Genomic DNA, 18618 nt, shown 5'->3' with positions numbered 1-18618 from the left:
AATTAACGCTGCTTATGTGTAATGTCATCTACTGAGAAAACTGCCAGTTTTTGGAGGTTGCCGGTTTTTGGAATTCCGGATAAAAGGTTAGGCACCAGTATGCTCTTTCTTCTTAATGATGTTCCAAACAGTTGATTTTGGTCATCCTAAGGTTTGGGTGATGTCTCTTATTGTTGGTTCTTGTTTTTCAACCTCATGATGGCTTCTTTGACATTCATTGGCGTAACACTGGTCCTCATATTTAAACATGGCAACTACAGACTCCAAAGGTGATCAAAAGCTTAGAAGCAAGCCAAACTCTCTTATACTTGCATTAATGAAGCAATTAAACATACCTGAGTACTCCCAAGCACCCGTGAAATCAAATGTCACAAACATTATGGTGCCTGAAATAAGGGGACTATGTATAAAAGGTAATTTCTTCATGATCAAACCAAAACGTATACAAATAATCTTGAATAAAATCTAGAATTTGCACTTTAATTACATGTGAATTGTTTGATTACAAATTTAAAATTGTGGAGCACAGGGGCAAATAAAGAAAAAAGTGTCTCTGACCCAAACATTTTGAGGGCACTGTATATAAGGATAGGATCATGAAGTATTTTTCTATTTCAATGTGGGTAACTACAAATGGATGAACATGTCTTTAAATCAGATGCTTTGAATTCACTCCAAGGAACAAAGTCATCACCAGAGATATTCTCCTTGCTGCCTCCAAAGGACATACAAACCTGTAAATTTGTCTTCATTAAGGATGCCCCCGCTTCCACAAGAAAATGGCATATGGTTCGTTGTCGGAGTCCAGCTGCTTTATGTAGGACAGTCTCACCACTGCAAACAGAAATTAAGACTTGGTTACCTGAGGCTCCCAGCACTGGACATGGCAAAAATCACAGTTACAAACATACAGTTGCAGCAATAAAATGGGACTCTTACATTTTGAAATAATTCTTATTCAAGTGTTAAAACCCTATTCTCTTTCCCTATCACTTGGTTGTCATGGGCTATGAGCCCACCTTGAGGATCATGGCGCAATAGGTAGTGCCATTGCTGAACAGCTCCAGCAACGTGGGCTGGATCCTGACCTCTGTGTGAAGTTTAAATGTTCTCCCAGTGATTGTGTGTCCCTGGAGTGCTCCAGTTTCTCATCACCAGGCAAGGAGGTGAAATGGCTGCTGTAAATTGCCCCAGGTGTGAATGAATGGCAGGGGCATCAGGGGAGATGGGAAAGTAACAGAGAGTAGGTCACGGGGAGATACATGGAGGACTGTGAACTCTGAGAACTCAACTGGGCAAATGGTCTTGTTTTACCTCATTAGAAAAATATAAAGGAGGATGAGGGGCCTTGAGATCCAGCTGTTTAAAGCACAATGCACATTGGTGTACTTTATTGCCTCCTTTCTTTTTTCCAGTTATAATCTACAACTGGGATTGCAGCATGTTGCCATTCTTCTGTTGGTGCTCAGCACATTCCTGTAACAGGAACTCAGCAGCAAAGAAGCTCAGGGTTTTATGTGATGTCATGTATGTTCTCTGACAATAAATCTGAAGTTTGTTCAAACCAGAAGGTATCCATGCTCTGTTGTAGTGTGTTAGTAACCCAACACGTCTTGGCCATGATGGTTCAAAAGTTCCTTTCTTGGGAAAAGGGCCCTTCGGCACAGACTAGAAAGGCTATGGGTAGCGTAGGTAAAAGCTCACACTCGACTGGAGGGAGAACAAATGCTTTTATTAGCTTACAACACAGGTAGGGCTCATGAACAGGCTTCAGAGGGGTTCTGGGTTTAGGCGGGAAACCAGGGCTATATACGGGCCCCAGGGGGAGGAGCTGGGAGGCGGAACCAGTCGTCAGTACAGCGCATTTCTAGTGAATCCCAGTTCACTACAGGCTGATGGGCCTGATTGTGTGCTGCAATGTTGATGGTTCTATGAAATCAAGCAAGATCATAGTGTGACATAAGAATGGAGTCTGGTTTAACTTGGGTGGAAGCACGTGAATGAACTGAGAGGATACTGATTAGAGAGAGCATTTCTTGCCAACAACATCTGCCAAGCTTGGGAAACATTGTCAAGGTATCGTAAATGAGGCAGCAATTACTTTAATTGTAGCCCACTCATTTTTCTGAAAACAGGCACACTGCACACCTCAAGTGATTGGAACAACCATGTGAAGTTGCCAGCTCATTATAATGACTCTGGCGTGCAGCTGCAGTGTCTGTGTTGTTCCTTGGCTGGGCACCGACTTGGGGGGCATGGGAAATCAGTCTTGACTGACCCTAATAAAACACAGCCAGCACTTCTTAAAGCAGAGAAGCAGCACAGGTGCTGACAGAAAAGACCTTGTGAGAAGTAATGACTGTGAGGTCTTCATGTCAGGGTTCCAGGAAGCAGATAGCTTTGTACTCCAAAGAGAAGATAGTCCGCTCAGTGAACAATTGGTATTGAAAATCAATGCTAACGCTGAGCTCCTGAGGCTGTAGATGCTGGAATCCAGAGCAAAAACTCTGGGGATCAGGTAGGTGCTTCAGTCCTTGACCCGACTAGACTACCTCTTCATCCTCCACAGATGCTGCCTAACCTGTCGAGTTTCTCTAGCAATTTGTTTTCTGCACTAAGCTCCCAGGGCACACCTGAAAAAGTCAAGTTCAAAAATCTTAACAAGACCTGTCAAGGTAAGATATTAATTTCTCCCTCCTTTTGCACTGGTCTCTGCCATGTGCCTACAATAAGTTCCCCAAACTTAATTCCATCTACCTCCCTTACAAATCCAGCATCAATACATCTGACCCAGGCTGATGCATGTTTAGTGTCTGGGACTACAGGTACCTTGGAGAGGAGACTGGAAGCAACGTAACTTGAATATCTTTGGTGCACTTAACATTGTAAAACATCCCACTGCACTTCACTAGTGTGAATTAAAGAGTTGATATGAAACCACATCGAGAGATGTAATGGGACATCCCTTTACAAAGCAGTACATTTTAGGAAGGCCTCAAGGATGATGAATCAGGAAGAGAAATCTAGAGTTTCAGACCTAACAGATGAAAACATATTTGTGAATGATTGGGTGAAGAGCCAAAGCAGAAAAGGATCCAGAATATTCATTAGTTTAACTAGTACTTGGTCGACAAGGCGCTGATGTCCTGTAGCATCATACTTTGGTGTGAATGTTTATCATGTTGCAAATCTGCCCACACCAATTTCACAAATGGGTAGAGAATGAGCATTTGTTCCTATAATGAGCATTTTAAAGAGCTCTCAGTTAATTGCTAGAGAGAAATCTTAGATAAGGTTTTTGTCCTATTGAGGAATATTCATGATAAAACCTCAGATTCCATCATAATCACAGTAATGCAACTACTTACTTCTCTTTCTCCGTTAAGTCCAAGATCTCTGGAGAGGCTGGTGTGGTGGAGGAGAGTCAAGTGGAACAGGGAAGGAAAGAGAGAAAAAGGTGAACATGACCAAAAGTACTTTTAAAAGCTCACTGTACATCTCCACCCATTCATTTGCAGAGACAACACCTGCTGCACATTATCCCACAGAATTGCTATTGATAAGGCTGGGTGCAAAATGGTGCAACTAACTCTTCTCTGGCAGAATTCAACTCCATTGCTACCCATACTGGACTGTAAATTTGGTTATGTAAATGTAACCAAAGCATAAGGTTACATACGTTGACCGCCCAGTAGTAAAATCTGAAATTAGGTAGAGCCATTCCTCTGTTCCTTTTAGGTTTATGAAGATGAAGTTTGCTTAGACTCTTACCCATCCATATATAAGACAATATAATCAAATCAAGTGAATCAAAAAATGATTTGGGAATGAAAATTGGTATCGGCTGAAAAAGGTATACAAATTTAGGTAAGATATTCATTTAAATAGAATGAATACGACTGACTAGGAATAAAGAGAGGGGTGACCAATGTGTTATACCTTTTCCTTCCAGCACTTCTTGGATCCTCACTTCCTTTCATTTTAAGTAAATCAATCGATAATCCTATTGTTAGGCACACTGTGAGAATTAGGGTGCAGTTTAGAAAACATTTTGGACTTTTTTTTCTTTCAAGTCCTATTGCATTCAGCCATCTTTTCCAACCTTCTTTACACAATCTTGTTATTCATGAATGGCTTCGATTAGGTATTGAACACTTCGAAGATTTTTTCAACGATAATATTTTGCGTCATTTGAACAGCTTTCTGGAAAGTTCAATTTACCAAATACTCACTTTTTTTTTCCAATTATTTGCAAATCAATCATTTTCTTAAATCTCAAATTCCTGAGACATGCCCCTTTAGTTAAAATTTAAAATGCCTGGGAACAGGATTTCAACCTCGCATTAAAGGAGGAAGTCTGGGATCAAATTCTTAAGCTGGTTAATACTATGTGCCTGTCATTGTTCATTACAATTTAAAGTTGTATATAGGGCTCATATGCCCAAAGCTAAATTATCTTGTATTTATCCAGATGTAAATTCTTGTTGTGATAAATGTAAGAGACAACAGGCTTTTTTAATTCATATGTTTTGGACTGACAATGCCTTGAAGAATACTGGACGGAGATTTTTCAAGCTCTATCTTTAATTCTTAACATAAATTTAGAGCCAAATCTTTTGGTCGCATTTTATGACACAAATGGAGAGAATGATATTCTTTTAACTCCAATTAAATGTCGATCTCTGTCTTTTCCATCTCTCTTGGCTGGACGTGTGATATTGTTTAGATGGAGGGATGCTGCCCCACCCACTCATGCTCAGTGGCTGAGGGACATTATGTCCTGTCTAAATTTAGAAAAGATATGTTACTCAATTAATAATTCAAGTATAAAGTTTCAAATGTTGTGGGGACCATTCTTGAATTACTTTCATAACCTCTGGGAATAATATTAATTTTGGAATTTTAATATTTGCCATTTTATTTTATGAACGAAGTACACATTTTCTTTAGTCATACACCTTGCATGGGGATAGGGTTTTGAATCACATTATACGTGGAAATTCTTTTTCCTTTTGATAATTAAAAAAAATTAAAAATCTACTCTTCATTGCAGAGAATACTGCTGACAGAAAATAATCATCTGTGCAGAGTGAATCATGTGAGATGGAACACTTGCTAAATGTAGCATGAGAGGGAAAACTTGTTATTCCAAAACTCTTCATCATGTCTGTTGCATGGTGACAGGCCTTGACTGATAGCAAACAGGGTAGCAAACAAGAAGGTGGTGCATTAGATGTATCAAGGTCTTTTTTTTTCCACATCAAGGTTCTTCTGAAGTATTTGTTTTGAATGTTGTATGGCACCCATGTGTACTGTAAACTGGAGACTGTTTATGAATGTTCCTGGTTTCTGCCAATCGATGAAGGGAAGGGTTTAACGTGATTTTAACGAACAAAAAGTTAGTGGTGGGAACAGAACAAATTCCCAATCTGCGGTACCAAGGATTTGCAAAATTTAAGTTTCAAACATGAAAGTAGGACATGTTGCAAGTGGGATCTTGAAGAAAGGCAGATTTCTGTTTGACTTGCAGTTGCTTTGCTCCCTACCGTTGTCGAGGATGTATTTCACAATTTCTTTGTTTCCCTCACTGACAGCATGATGCAGTAAGGTTCGTCCCAAAGAATCTCGCACCAATAGATCGGCCCCTGATTTATGCAACTCTCGTAACTGTAAAAACAAAATATATAAAACACGTCAGGCATTCTACAGAATTTTACCTGAGCTAATATTAAGAAGGAGAGCATTTACAAAGTGTCCTTTGCAACCAGACTACATTTGAATGTGCTTTACAAACAATTAATTAGGTTTTAAGTGGAGGCAGTGTCAGAATATGACTGCATATGTGACTGACCAGCCAATCTGTTCCAATAGCAAGTAATGCCAGGACATTTGTGGTAACTTCATGCTCCTGTGTAAGGTAGTGCCACTGGGTCTTTTACATCTCCATGGGACTGGAAGTGCCGTGGAGCTGAGGTAGGATGTTTCTTCCAAAAGGTGGCAGAAGGGTCAGGGACTCAAAGTGAAAAATTCTGATTTAGAGGCAAGGATGTCATCCAGTATGCCATGGAATTTTAAATATTACCAGTGAATAAGAATAGCTTAATTCAGGTCTGTCGATTCAATTGCATTGTTTGGTTCAAAAAAACAATCTGCTAGTGGAACTTAGAGGGTTGATGAAGTAAGCCTTGATGAAGGGCTCTGAACCATTCCTGTTCTCCCACTGATCTTGCTCGACCCACTGAGTTCCTCCAGCAGATTGAGTTTTTTTCTCTCCATATTCCAGTATCTGAACAGAATTCTGAACAGTCAAGATCTTTAGCCCATCCCACGACCCAAATTTAAATGTCAAACCACACCCCCTAATCCAAATCAATGGGTTTATTCACCTAAATGCTGTTGGTAGAATCTTCTGAACAAAATAGTTACTATATTACAGGGATCTTTATACGAAGTGTTTTAGATAGCACGCAATGAGGCACTCTCTATCAAACGGATCTCTAGATTTCTTTACAAAATGGAAAAGATCCGTGACAACGCTAGCAGAGTGTAATCTTCAGAAGCTAGAAAAGATTCATCCATGACGATCTCTTGAGATGTTTTTGAAACAAAAAAAATACTGTATACGCAACCTGAACTGCTCAAACTCACAAAGAAAACTATATATATAGCCTTTCAAAACTTCTGGCCATACTTCTGGTCACCTTTATCGCACAGTAAAGACAAGATAGCATTTTGGAGGTCACTGAAGTAATTTTGAAACATTGACATAGTTTTAACAGAGGAACATAGAAGACTTAAATTTAGTTTCTATTCTGAAAGAAATCTCGCTCCCAAAATAGCAAGCCCAGATATTTGCCTTCATTAACTTCCAAAAAGACCAATCCAATGTTGTTTCCAATCTCTTGTCCTCAATATCCCTTCTATCTGTATTTATTTGTGGTTTCTAATTCTACAGTAAAGCACAGCAAGATCCTTTTGACCCAACTTGTCCTCAACTATGATGCCTATATAAGATAATGACATTTGCCTTCATTAGGCTCATATCCCTTTTTGCTTTTCCAATCCAAGTACCTGTCCCATTGCCTTTTAAATGTAATTATATTCACCTTTCCCACCTCTTCTGGTAGTTTGTTCAAGATGACCACCGTACTCTCAGATCTCCTTTAAATTTATTCCTCTCACTGTGCCCTCTAATTTTAAACTCCCCTGCTTTGGAAAAAAAGACTCAAATCTATCCAATCTATGCACTTCACAATCCTGTACACCTCTACCTTTCATCCCAGTGAGAATAAACCCAGCCTATCCAATATCTCCTTAGAACTGCAGTCCTCCATTCCAGGAAACATCCTGATGAATCTCTCCTGAACTCTCTTTATCGCGACCACATCTCTCCTGTGAAGTGCCAACCAGACCTGTGCACAATAATCCAACCAAGATTTGTACAACTGCAACATACTTTGAAACACGGTTGCAACATATCTTTTCAAACATTAAAACCTTGTGCAAGACTTTCTCTCCTTCAGTATTTTTGTTTCCCCAGTTGGTACACCTTATCCGATGTATTTCCCGATGTGCTTAAAAGATATTCCACCCTTCCATCTTTGTAGATGGAAGCTTACAAAGTGAAACATTTTAAATGTCTTAAAGAAAAATAGATTAATTTATGCACACAAATAGCACAGCCCAGATGAGCCAAATGGTGTGTTTTGATATTGTGAACTGTGTACTAAACTCTGGTCGCTTCTTTCTTATGAATGTTCTAAAGAAATCACTATTAGTGTAATGTTCCCATGACAAGAAGCTTGAACATTACTCAAAAAACCAGTTAAACTAATCTGTACCTATACTACAAGGATAAGCATATTTAAGAATTGATGCTAAGGTTTCGTAAGTGTCAGTTCATTGAGATTTCGTCTTAACATTATTTGCAGTAATCTTTGTCCTTTAGGAATTTAACAAACCTATAATACAAATTGTTGACGTCTGCAGGAAAATTGCAACTCTCTGACACAAATTACTTTTTCTTGCCTTTTCTGCTTTAAGAGACATAATAACTTGCTTTTTTATAATGTGTATGTTCCCACAAAAACAAGTATTCAATTATTACGTCTCAAGGGTAACTGATGAAGAAATTGCCCCTGATATTAGTTGTGATGAAAACAGCACAGAAAAAAATCAGAGAAACAAAATAAACTGACAACAATTGCAGGGTTAAATTAATCACAGGAGTCAAAAAGACATTTTACCATATAGCTACAACAAATCTTGCTAATAAATTGAACAAACCTTGGATTACATTTGAATGTTTGAACAGCATCCCATCAGCCTATGTCGCTGTAAACTTCTGCAAAGTCTGCATTCCTCCAATTCTGCTCTCTTGCACATCGTGCAATTCCTTTGCCCAATCATGCCTTCAGTCCGGAATCCCCTCCCTGAATTGGCCCTTAGTGAGGACTCCTTTTATGGCTGTGGTTTATCTGATGAGATTTCCGTGAGGCAACACGAGATTCTTCACTATACTGTAAAGGTGCTACATGAGTGCAAGCTCCCTTTGAGGCCAAGACACATTGTCTTGATGCCATGTAATTGGTCAGAAAGTACATTATGTTGGTTAATTATCACTGAAATTTCCATTGAAGCTATGGCTTACCTGTTGTAGGTCATTGTTCTTCACTGCCTCAAGAAGGGCCTCATCTACAAAAAAAGTCATCATTTAAACAAGGCCACTCTTAAAAGCTGTGACAAAAACATTAATTCATTCCCAAAATCACGATTCTCATCATTCTTCTGAGATTGTACTGATCTCCTGTCATAGTTGAGGAAAAAAGGACAAATAGTCCATTGTTAATTACTCACTCTATTCCCTTGCCTTTCTCATATATTTCTGCTGTGTTCTGGGGTAAGCAACCCTGCAAATTTTAGGCTCTCTCTTAACATGTTCCTGACTCCACATCTCTAATACTATTCTTTGTATAGATACGTTTTCCATGACTTGAACATGCAACTGTTAAGGTTGACATAGCAGATCATTTCCAGATTAGAATGGATGGCCATTAAGTGAAACAAAGACTGGTGGAGGAAAGGGGGAAAAGTAAAGGAGAGTATTGGGAGTGAAAGACAACTTTTAAAAAAAGTGTCTTGAAATGGGTCGAGAGTCAGTTGGTGAGGAAAAGTGGGCCTTCGAGAGAAAGTAAAGAGAGGATAAGAGGCTGAGCAAGTGAATGAAAGGGATTAGAGAAGGGGATCAAGTGAAGAAGGCAGGAAGAAACTGAATAACTAGTAACAGCGTGAAAGAGAGAGCAAAATATAGAAAGATATGAAAAGATACTGTGGAACAGGAGGGCTTAATGAAAAGGGTGCAGTCATAAATTATAGTCATTTCATACATACTTTATTTGTAGATGAAATGAATATAAATATGTAACAGAGCATTAATTGCTTAATCTACACAGACAAGAGAGAAAAGTCTGGAGATAAGCAGCAGGTCAGAAAGCATCTGTGAAGAGGGAAATGAGCGTTAAATGTTTTAGGTCAATAACCTATTGTTCGAAGTTAAGTGAGCTGTGAGTGGGTTCTGATGAAAGGGGAATTACATGAGATCATTAATTCTGCTTCTCTCACCACAAATACCGCCTGGCCAGTTGAGTGTTCTGGCACTTTCATTTTCGTTGTCTAGCAAAGGCACAATTTGTTTATGTCTTTGAGGTTATTTACTGTTCCATACATCGTTCAAAGAAAATCCTAGTCACATAACAAATTCGCCTACTGATACAGTAATACCTGCTGTGAATAAATCCATATATAAATTTCAACAGTAATGGGTTTTTGCACAGTAACCCATATTTTTGAAGCTATTACAATGTCCTGATTTAAAAAAAAGTTACTAGTAGCATGAAATGAAGTTCATTGAAACATCTATTCCTGCATTTGAATGTGATAAGCTTCCAGCTATCCTATCAAGATGTAGTTCAGATACATTAATACTGAGTTATGGATTGCAAATGTTATTGGCAAATTATGGGCTGTAATGCACTTTTGACAATGAAAAGAAATACATGTACCTGAACTAATGTAGAGGTTTTGAATCCCACAGAAAATCCCATAACATTTCGTAGCCCATGAAATAAAGTACTGGCCCTATTGCAACACATACACTATTTCTTGCTAGAATCTGTAACATCTCACTATAAAATATGACATGTTACAGTCTTAGAGACATGCAGGTGTTTAGTTTATAAGAATATCTATGAATACAAGAGCACGAATTTCACAGAACATGTAAAAGCAATGGCTTCTTCTGGCCAGGCCTTGATTAAGTTACAACATATATTTCAACTCTGAATATATGGCTTTCAGTTGTGAACTCAGGTCAGTTTCCTCAGTATAAATAGCAATCCAAACAATTGACACTTGCTGTCAAAATTAGAGCACAGTGCCCGCCAGCGAGGAGACATTTGAATTCAGCAAGCTACACCTTTGAAGCTCAGTGAGCCAAAACCCACAATATTTAAGAATCACTTCAAAGTAGGATAGAAGCCAAAGTAAACACATATGGAAATTAGGCAATTTTCCTTAACCAGCCTTTTAATGGCTGCATATCATATATCACTCTTAGTAAAATCAGAATGACCCAGTGCCCTACAGTCAATGTGGTAGGTTTCAAGTGCAGTCATTGCTGCCATGTAGCAAACCTGTCGGCAAGTTCCCTCAGCTATGAAGTAAATTTCAACGACTAGATAATCCTCTCAGATCCGCAAAGGATATCAATAGTCTGCATTCTTTATAATGGAAATGAGACACTTGTAAATCAAGTAATGGTATGCTAAAAGAGATGATCTGGTTGTTGTATTATCAAATTATTGGTGGGATTGCTGTATATCAATTATCGAATTTACTACATTCCACCAATAAAGTCAGTAAGTATTGCATTGTACATATTTTGGTTGATATGGTTCATCGTGTGATAAATTTTTAAAAAAAGTAAGTATTGCATTGACTGTAGAGCACTTTGGGACATTGCCACATTGTAAAATGGGGACATATGAATTTGGTTCCCTTTTTCGCCAAATTCTCCATTCTTTGTAAGCCAAGAAGGAATGTGTCGAAAAATACAAAATGGAGATGCTGAATCTTGAGCCAACAATTCACTGCTGGAGGAACCTCAGCAGGTTAAGCAGCATCCATGGACTGAAGTGGTCAGTCAGCAATCCGAAACGCTGACTGACCATTTCTACCCAAGGATGCTGTCTCATCCACCAAGTTCCTCCATCAGCTCCAGTAAATCAGTGACGTTACAGTTTTCTCCAGAAGGTATGTGTGTTTAGGACTTGGGTCTGTGGAGTTACTCAATATTCTGGGCAGTGAAATATCTGCTTGTTGTAACTGTGCCCTGAAATTTGGGTACATTTACTCTTTGTGTACAAACTGCTGAACATTTCTGGAGTTAAACAAGAAAGTCTGCAGATGCTGTGACTGTAGGGCAAAACACAAAGTGCCGGAGAAACCCAGGTCACACAGCATCTATAGGAAGGAAGTGTAACCCAATGTTTCGGGCCTGAGCCCTTCATCGGATTTCTGGGTAGTATTTCCTGGGTCAGTACTCAATATGCATTTTAGTTTATAATTAACAAACTCCATGTGCCAGTGTTAGAAAGGACCAAAATCTTCATCCACCCAGAACACCTTCATACAAATACTGACCCTGAAAAAAAGTTAGAGATCTGTGTTAGACTCTGTAGCAGTGGGATTCATGAAGAGATTCAATACATCTGGACTCATCATTCATTTCTCTTTTAAATTACACTCACAAACTCTTCCAAAGGAAGCAGAAAGTAGCTGACCCTTGAGCTGTTTGGTAGGAAAAGTTCTGCCAAAGGTTAGTTCAACCAGCAGGACTTATCATGGTTGGGAGTGGCTTGCACCTGCTGGCTTCTGGTTGTGAATGAGGAATTCACAGTGACCTGTGAAATGAAGCAAGCATGCAGTCCCTCCTTGGCTGGGTTGAATAATGACTATGTTTATGCATCCTGTACTGTACACAAGGAGAAAGAAGCACGTTAGTACGGTCAGCACCAAAAGACAAAAATACAAGAATTTTTGGACAAAACCCATAAAATGTCTCTAAAGCACATTTTATTTATGATTTGCAGATATTAAGAATTGCATCCGAAGAGATCTATTTCAATCTTCCTTACAGAAGTAGAAAGTCGCAAGTACCATTTTCTAACTGAATTTTTGCTTCTTATCTGTTTACATTCTAATTCTGGCCCAGTGCTTCAAATCAGAGATGAGCAGATAAATAAATATCACAGATGGCAAGGGTTCAACTGTATTCTAAAGAATTATTGATTACAAAGGAGACCATTGGCATCACTGCCAGAAGCTGTGAACTTAACAGGGAAAAGTTTCTACGAAAAAAAATAAACACATCAAGTTTAAGAAAGTCTACTCAAGGGTACAAAAAGGCTCTTGATGTCAGATATTTCTCCCCTGTCAAAAGATTGGCAGTGAAACAAATTGACAAAACTCCCAGAACAAATAACAAATGTGAAACAGTGTCTGTGAGACAGAGGATCTATTATAACCATAGCACTGGTTCTTTGTTATTTCTGTAAATCTATATATTAATTATGCAGGTACTCAATCTTGTGATCAATAATACAGTCCATAATTTATAGACAAATGAAGTTAGATGATTTTGATTAGCTATTCTGAAAGAAATGTGCATTGAGAATGAAGAAAAAATATTAACTCCCTATTTTTAGTTGACCAATAGGTTTTAATTATTTTTTAAGAGGGAGGGAGAGACAAGGAGGGAGAGAGAAAGAGAGACAAAGAGGGAGAGAGAAAGAGACAAGGAGGGAGGGAGAAAGAGACAAGGAGGGAGGGAGAAAGAGACAAGGAGGGGAAGAGAGAGAGACAAGGAGGGGGAGAGAGAGAGAGACAGACAAGGTGGGAGATAGAAAGAAAGACAAGGAGGGAGAGTGAGAGACAATGAGGGAGAAAGAGAGACAAGGAGGGAGAGAGAAAGAAAGACAAGGTGGGAGAGAGAAAGAGAGACAAGGAGGGAGGGAGAGAGAGAGACAAGGAGGGAGAGAGAGGGGCAAGGAGGGAGAGAGAGGAGCAAGGAGGGAGAGAGAAGAGCAAGGAGGGAGAGAGGGGCAAGGAGGGAGAGAGAGGGGCAAGGAAGGAGAGAGGGGCAAGGAGGGAGAGAGGCAAAGAAGGAGAGAGAGAGACAAGGTGGAAGAGAGAAAGAAAGACAAGGAGGGAGAGTGAGAGACAATGAGGGAGAAAGAGAGACAAGGAGGGAGAGAGAGACAAGGAGGGAGTTGTGGAGAGAGAGAAACAAGGAGGGAAATGAGGAGAGACAAGGAGGGAGATGAGGAGAGACAAGGAGCGAGATGAGGAGAGACAAGGAGGGAGATGAGGAGAGAGAGAGACAAGGAGGGAGGGAGAGAGATAGACCAGGAGGGAGAGAGAGGGGCAAGGAAGGAGAGAGGGGCAAGGAGGGAGAGAGGCAAGGAAGGAGAGACACAAGGAAGGAGAGAGAGAGAGGCAAGGAAGGAGAGAGAAAGAGAGACAAGGAGGGAGAGAGAAAGAGAGACAAGGAGGGAGAGAGAAAGAGACAAGGAGGGAGAGAGAAAGAGACAAGGAGGGAGAGAGAAAGAGACAAGGAGGGAGAGAGAAAGAGACAAGGAGGGAGAGAGAAAGAGACAAGGAGAGAGAAAGAGACAAGGAGGGAGAGAAAGAGACAAGGAGGGAGAGAGAAAGAGACAAGGAGGGAGAGAGAAAGAGATGAGGGAGAGAGAAAGAGACAAGGAGGGAGAAAGAGAAGGAGGGAGAGAAAGAGACAAGGAGGGAGAGAGAAAGACAAGGTGGGAGAGAGAAAGACAAGGTGGGAGAGAGAAAGAGAGACGAGGGAAGGAGAGAAAGAAGCAAGGAGGGAGAGAGAGGAGCAAGGAGGGAGAGAGAGGGGCAAGGAGGGAGAGAGAGGGGCAAGGAGGGAGAGAGAGGGGCAAGGAAGGAGAGATGGGCAAGGAGGGAGAGAGGGGCAAGGAGGGAGAGAGGGGCAAGGAGGGAGAGAGGGGCAAGGAAGGAGAGAGAGAGAGGCAAGGAAAGAGAGAGAGAGAGGCAAGGAAGGAGAGAGAGAGAGAGAGACAAGGAGGGAAGAGACAAGGTGGGAGATGAGAAGGAGAGACAAGGAGGGTGAGAGAGACAAGGAGGGAGTTGTGGAGAGAGATAGACAAGGAGGGAAATGAGGAGAGACAAGGAGGGAGATGAGGAGAGACAAGGAGCGAGGTGAGGAGAGACAAGGAGGGAGATGAGGAGAGAGAGAGAGAGACAAGGAGGGAGAGAGAGAGATAGACCTGGAGGGAGAGAGAGGGGCAAGGAAGGAGAGATGGGCAAGGAGGGAGAGAGGCAAGGAAGGAGAGAGAGAGACAAGGAAGGAGAGAGAGAGAGACAAGGAAGGAGAGAGAGAGAGACAAGGAAGGAGAGAGAGAGAGAGACAAGGAAGGAGAGAGAGAGACAAGGAAGGAGAGAGAGAGACAAGGAAGGAGAGAGAGAGACAAGGAAGGAGAGAGAGAGACAAGGAAGGAGAGAGAGAGAGGCAAGGAAGGAGAGAGAGAGAGAGAGACAAGGAGGGAAGAGACAAGGTGAGAGATGAGAAGGAGAGACAAGGAGGGAGTTGCGGAGAGAGAGAAACAAGGAGGTTAATGAGGAGAGACAAGGAGGGAGATGAGGAGAGACAAGGAGCGAGATGAGGAGAGACAAGGAGGGAGATGAGGAGAGAGAGAGAGACAGACAAGGAGGGAGAGAGAGACAAGGAGGGAGAGAGAGACAAGGAGGGAGAGAGAGACAAGGAGGGAGAGAGAGACAAGGAGGGAGAGAGAGACAAGGAGGGAGAGAGAGAGACAAGGAGGGAGAGAGAGAGACAAGGAGGGAGAGAGAGACAAGGAGGGAGAGAGAGAGACAAGGAGGGAGAGAGAGAGACAAGGAGGGAGAGAGAGACAAGGAGGGAGAGAGAGACAAGGAGGGAGAGAGAGACAAGGAGGGAGAGAGAGACAAGGAGGGAGAGAGAGAGAGACAAGGAGGGAGAGAGAGAGAGACAAGGAGGGAGAGAGAGAGAGACAAGGTGGGAGAGAGAGAGACAAGGTGGGAGAGAGAGAGACAAGGAGGGAGAGGGAGAGAGACAAGGAGGGAGAGGGAGAGAGAGAGACAAGGAGGGAGAGAGAGAGACAAGGTGGGAGAGAGAGAGAGACAAGGAGGGAGAGAGAGAGACAAGGAGGGAGAGAGAGACAAGGAGGGAGAGAGAGACAAGGAGGGAGAGAGAGACAAGGAGGGAGAGAGAGACAAGGAGGGAGAGAGAGACAAGGAGGGAGAGAGAGACAAGGAGGGAGAGAGAGAGACAAGGAGGGAGAGAGAGAGAGACAAGGTGGGAGAGAGAGAGACAAGGAGGGAGAGAGAGACAAGGAGGGAGAGAGAGAGAGACAAGGTGGGAGAGAGAGAGAGACAAGGAGGGAGAGAGAGTTAGAGACAAGGAGGGAGAGAGAGAGAGCATGTCTAAATTTAAAAAAAAAAAAATTGCTCCATGACTCCAAGACAAATATAGATTGAAAATGAACATATAATATTTTTAAAATGGTGCTTCACTATCACATTTCCATGTGGAGCTTAAACAGGAATCAGTTTTGTGTAAATCATGACAGGCTACGTGTGAAAGAGTTTTCAGGAAACTGAAGACAGAGTGATACAAGTCTGCCAGCAGTTTCTGAAGATTCATTAAAGCTGCAGCATGCAAAATGTCCAATGCTTCTGTCTATTGCCAGCAGAATATGTAAAATATGAAACTCATTATCTTCTCTTGCAATGTTGCTATTTATGAAAGAAAATGATAAAATGCTTAGCCAAAAATTAAGCTGGTGTTAACTATTCTGAAAATAACAACAAAATCTCATGCACATTCTCTAAAATGGATCCAGCAGATAATCGCTAAGAGTATTAACCAAAAGGAATCGGCAGAAGTATTTTGGTTTTTTTTTAGACAGTCTACTGTTGCGTGACATCTGGCTGCAGGGCTGGTATAATTAGTGACACTAATGAAACATTACACAAATGCAAAATCATCTGAGATGAGTATTTTTTTAAACATTGCAAATAATTTAAGGTGCTGGATAGACTGTAATTACAGCAAACAAAAAGTGAGACAAACCCAAAGGAGGAGATTTCAGGAAAAAAAAATGACCGAAAGTTCAGTTGAGGACTTTAAGGAGACATCTTGAAGAAAAACAGATGGAGAAGTTTATAGCAAGAATTCCAGAACTTAGGGCTTAATAACACAGCTGGCAGTGGTGACATTTCCTCAAGGAATAAACATATATTATCCTGCTTTGCATCACTAATTTTTTTTTTACAAGTGGTCCGTGGAAATGATAAAAATTACTGATGTCATAAACAAGTTAAATGTAAAACAAGGTTGGAAATTTGATGACTAAAAAAACTGAAAGGTTAAAAAAAATACCAAGAATACAATAAAAATATGGTCTGAAAAGGGGTGCAAGTTTGTCAGATCCCCTCACAAACCTCCCCCCCTCCCCCAAGACTAATAAACATTTGTTATAGGTGGTCTGTGGTAAGTAAAAGTTAAGGTGGGTGAGTCGGCAAAGGCTGAGAACCACTGATCTATAAATAAAATCAACCAATATTTTCAAGGGCTAAAGGTTTCATTGTCTAGCATCACCCAGGATCACTAGAATGTGTGCCCCATTTTATGAACGACTTGTTGATTGATTCTGCAACATCGGCCAACCTGTCCTTGTGCTTTGTTTTAGCCTCAGGAAGGGTTGCTAAATTCCAAATCAAAATAATATTTGAAAAAGCCACAGTCTGCAGCATCATGCAACAATGAAATCTCAACCTTAAACAAAGAAATACTTCACTACAAACCAAGAAGTTCCACATTCAATGGCTGTAATCATTCTTTGTATAAAAGATAAAGGTTATGGTTGTTGAAGGTCAATCATTTTAGCCTAGGGACACCACTGTAAAAGGTCCTCGTAGCAAGCTCCTAGAGCCAAGCATCTTCAGCTGTTTCATTAAAAACATTCCTCCAATCCTAAGGTCAGAAATGGGGATGTTTCCTGATGATTGCAATTCCTCAGCCAAATGAAACAATTCCATGTTTGGAAACAGCAAAAATCCAAATATCTATCGGGTGATCAGTAGCAAGTAATCTTTGCGACTGCCATCTGATAGGCAACGACCACCAAACCCACATTTCTGAATTCCCCATCTTGGAAATGATGGCTGCAGAGCTTGTTTAAGGTTGGATATCCTGCAGCAACTGGCTCACTTGCCAAGCAAAGCCTTTCCCCCAACTGCAAGCTGTAAATTAAGAAATATTTTCCTCTTGCACGAATTAGTACAATTCCAACCACACTCATCTGCGCTGGAGCAGAATATCTCAGGATTCAGGTCAAGAGCCTCCTAATTCAGTCTCAAACTGAAACATCAACCATCCCTCTGCCTCCTCAGATGCTGCCTGACCTGCTGAGTTACTCCAGCAGCTCACTCATTTGGAACTTCAACCAACATCCAAAGCACTCACTCCATTCTCCCCTGCCCCTGGGTGATTACAGTGTGAACTAAAATGCGCTAAACCTAATCTGAGATCGCTGCCACTTGGAAAGTCAAGTGCATGGAAGAGCACAAACTCCAATAGTTTAAGGTTATGGGTATCCAAGGGCAAAATGGATTCTGACTGTTTTCCTTTAACTGAATAGAAAAGTCCCATGATCTGTGGCACCTCTTGCCACACACACGTTTGCTCACAATTCTGAAAAGAACCCTTCATTTCCCTTCAAAAAGACGGACGGACAACAGTGGAGAAAACAGGTGGGGATAAAAAATTGGTGGGTCTGTCCCCAAGACCTGTTCTGGGAGGAAAGATGCTTTTGCATTTTCCATTAAAGCATCCTCAAGCTGACAAGCACACCTGATTATTGCTTGGTGCGGTAAGCCATTGTTCTGCCAGATGTTTAGCTTCAGGCCACAGTTAGTTAAAGCACATTTTTTGGCCAATTGCTGCTGGGAGCTGACAGCTCGGGCCCCACTTGTCAGTGGGGGCTGGGGAGAAGAGTTGCTTGTTGAGGCTGGAAATGGGATGAAAATGCACAGAATTCAGTCAGGGAGACAAAAAGAAGGCAACTATCTGCTCAAAGGGAAAGGTGAAATCCAAATCTACAGATAAAAGAGATTAGAAGGCTTTTGCTTTCTCCAAATCCAACAGACTTCAAATTGTCACACTGCACATGGTAACAATTGGCAGATTACATTTCAGAAGGGAATTTCTGTTTTTGTCTTTACCTCAAATCCTACTGACCTAAAGAGGCACACTAAAGGAAAAGGATGGAACTTCAGAATGCACAAGGTCATAGTTGTTTTACTCTTCTACTGTGTTAGACTGCAATTCACCCAAATAGTGACTAGATTACACATGAGCCTCAGAACCAAAACAACAACCTGTACTTTCCCAATGCATTGTAAATTAGGAAAGATTTGAATTTATCCGATGCCATGCAAGTTCTCGCTCAGCCACTCCAAAGCACTTTGTGGCCAATG

The 18618-nt window shown here is 41.0% G+C and overlaps 1 protein-coding gene across 13 annotated transcripts in view; it reads right to left on the bottom strand.

The window, feature by feature from the left end:
* dgkza (diacylglycerol kinase, zeta a) overlaps positions 1–18618 on the bottom strand; it is a 517457-nt gene that overhangs the window by 24648 nt on the left and 474191 nt on the right. For all 13 annotated transcript variants that reach the window (XM_069896152.1, XM_069896153.1, XM_069896150.1 and 10 more), the window contains 4 exons: positions 8651–8694; positions 5547–5667; positions 3369–3405; positions 735–834 (listed from right to left, as the gene is read on the bottom strand). In XM_069896152.1, the coding sequence (XP_069752253.1) occupies positions 735–834; positions 3369–3405; positions 5547–5667; positions 8651–8694 (302 nt within the window). The remainder of the gene's footprint in view (positions 1–734; positions 835–3368; positions 3406–5546; positions 5668–8650; positions 8695–18618) is intronic.

This window comes from Narcine bancroftii, chromosome 1 (assembly GCF_036971445.1).
Source record: "Narcine bancroftii isolate sNarBan1 chromosome 1, sNarBan1.hap1, whole genome shotgun sequence".
In the NCBI taxonomy this organism is placed as follows: Eukaryota; Metazoa; Chordata; class Chondrichthyes; order Torpediniformes; family Narcinidae; genus Narcine; species Narcine bancroftii.
Note: the sequence above shows the minus strand (reverse complement) of the source record. Positions and strands in the feature narration are given on the sequence as shown.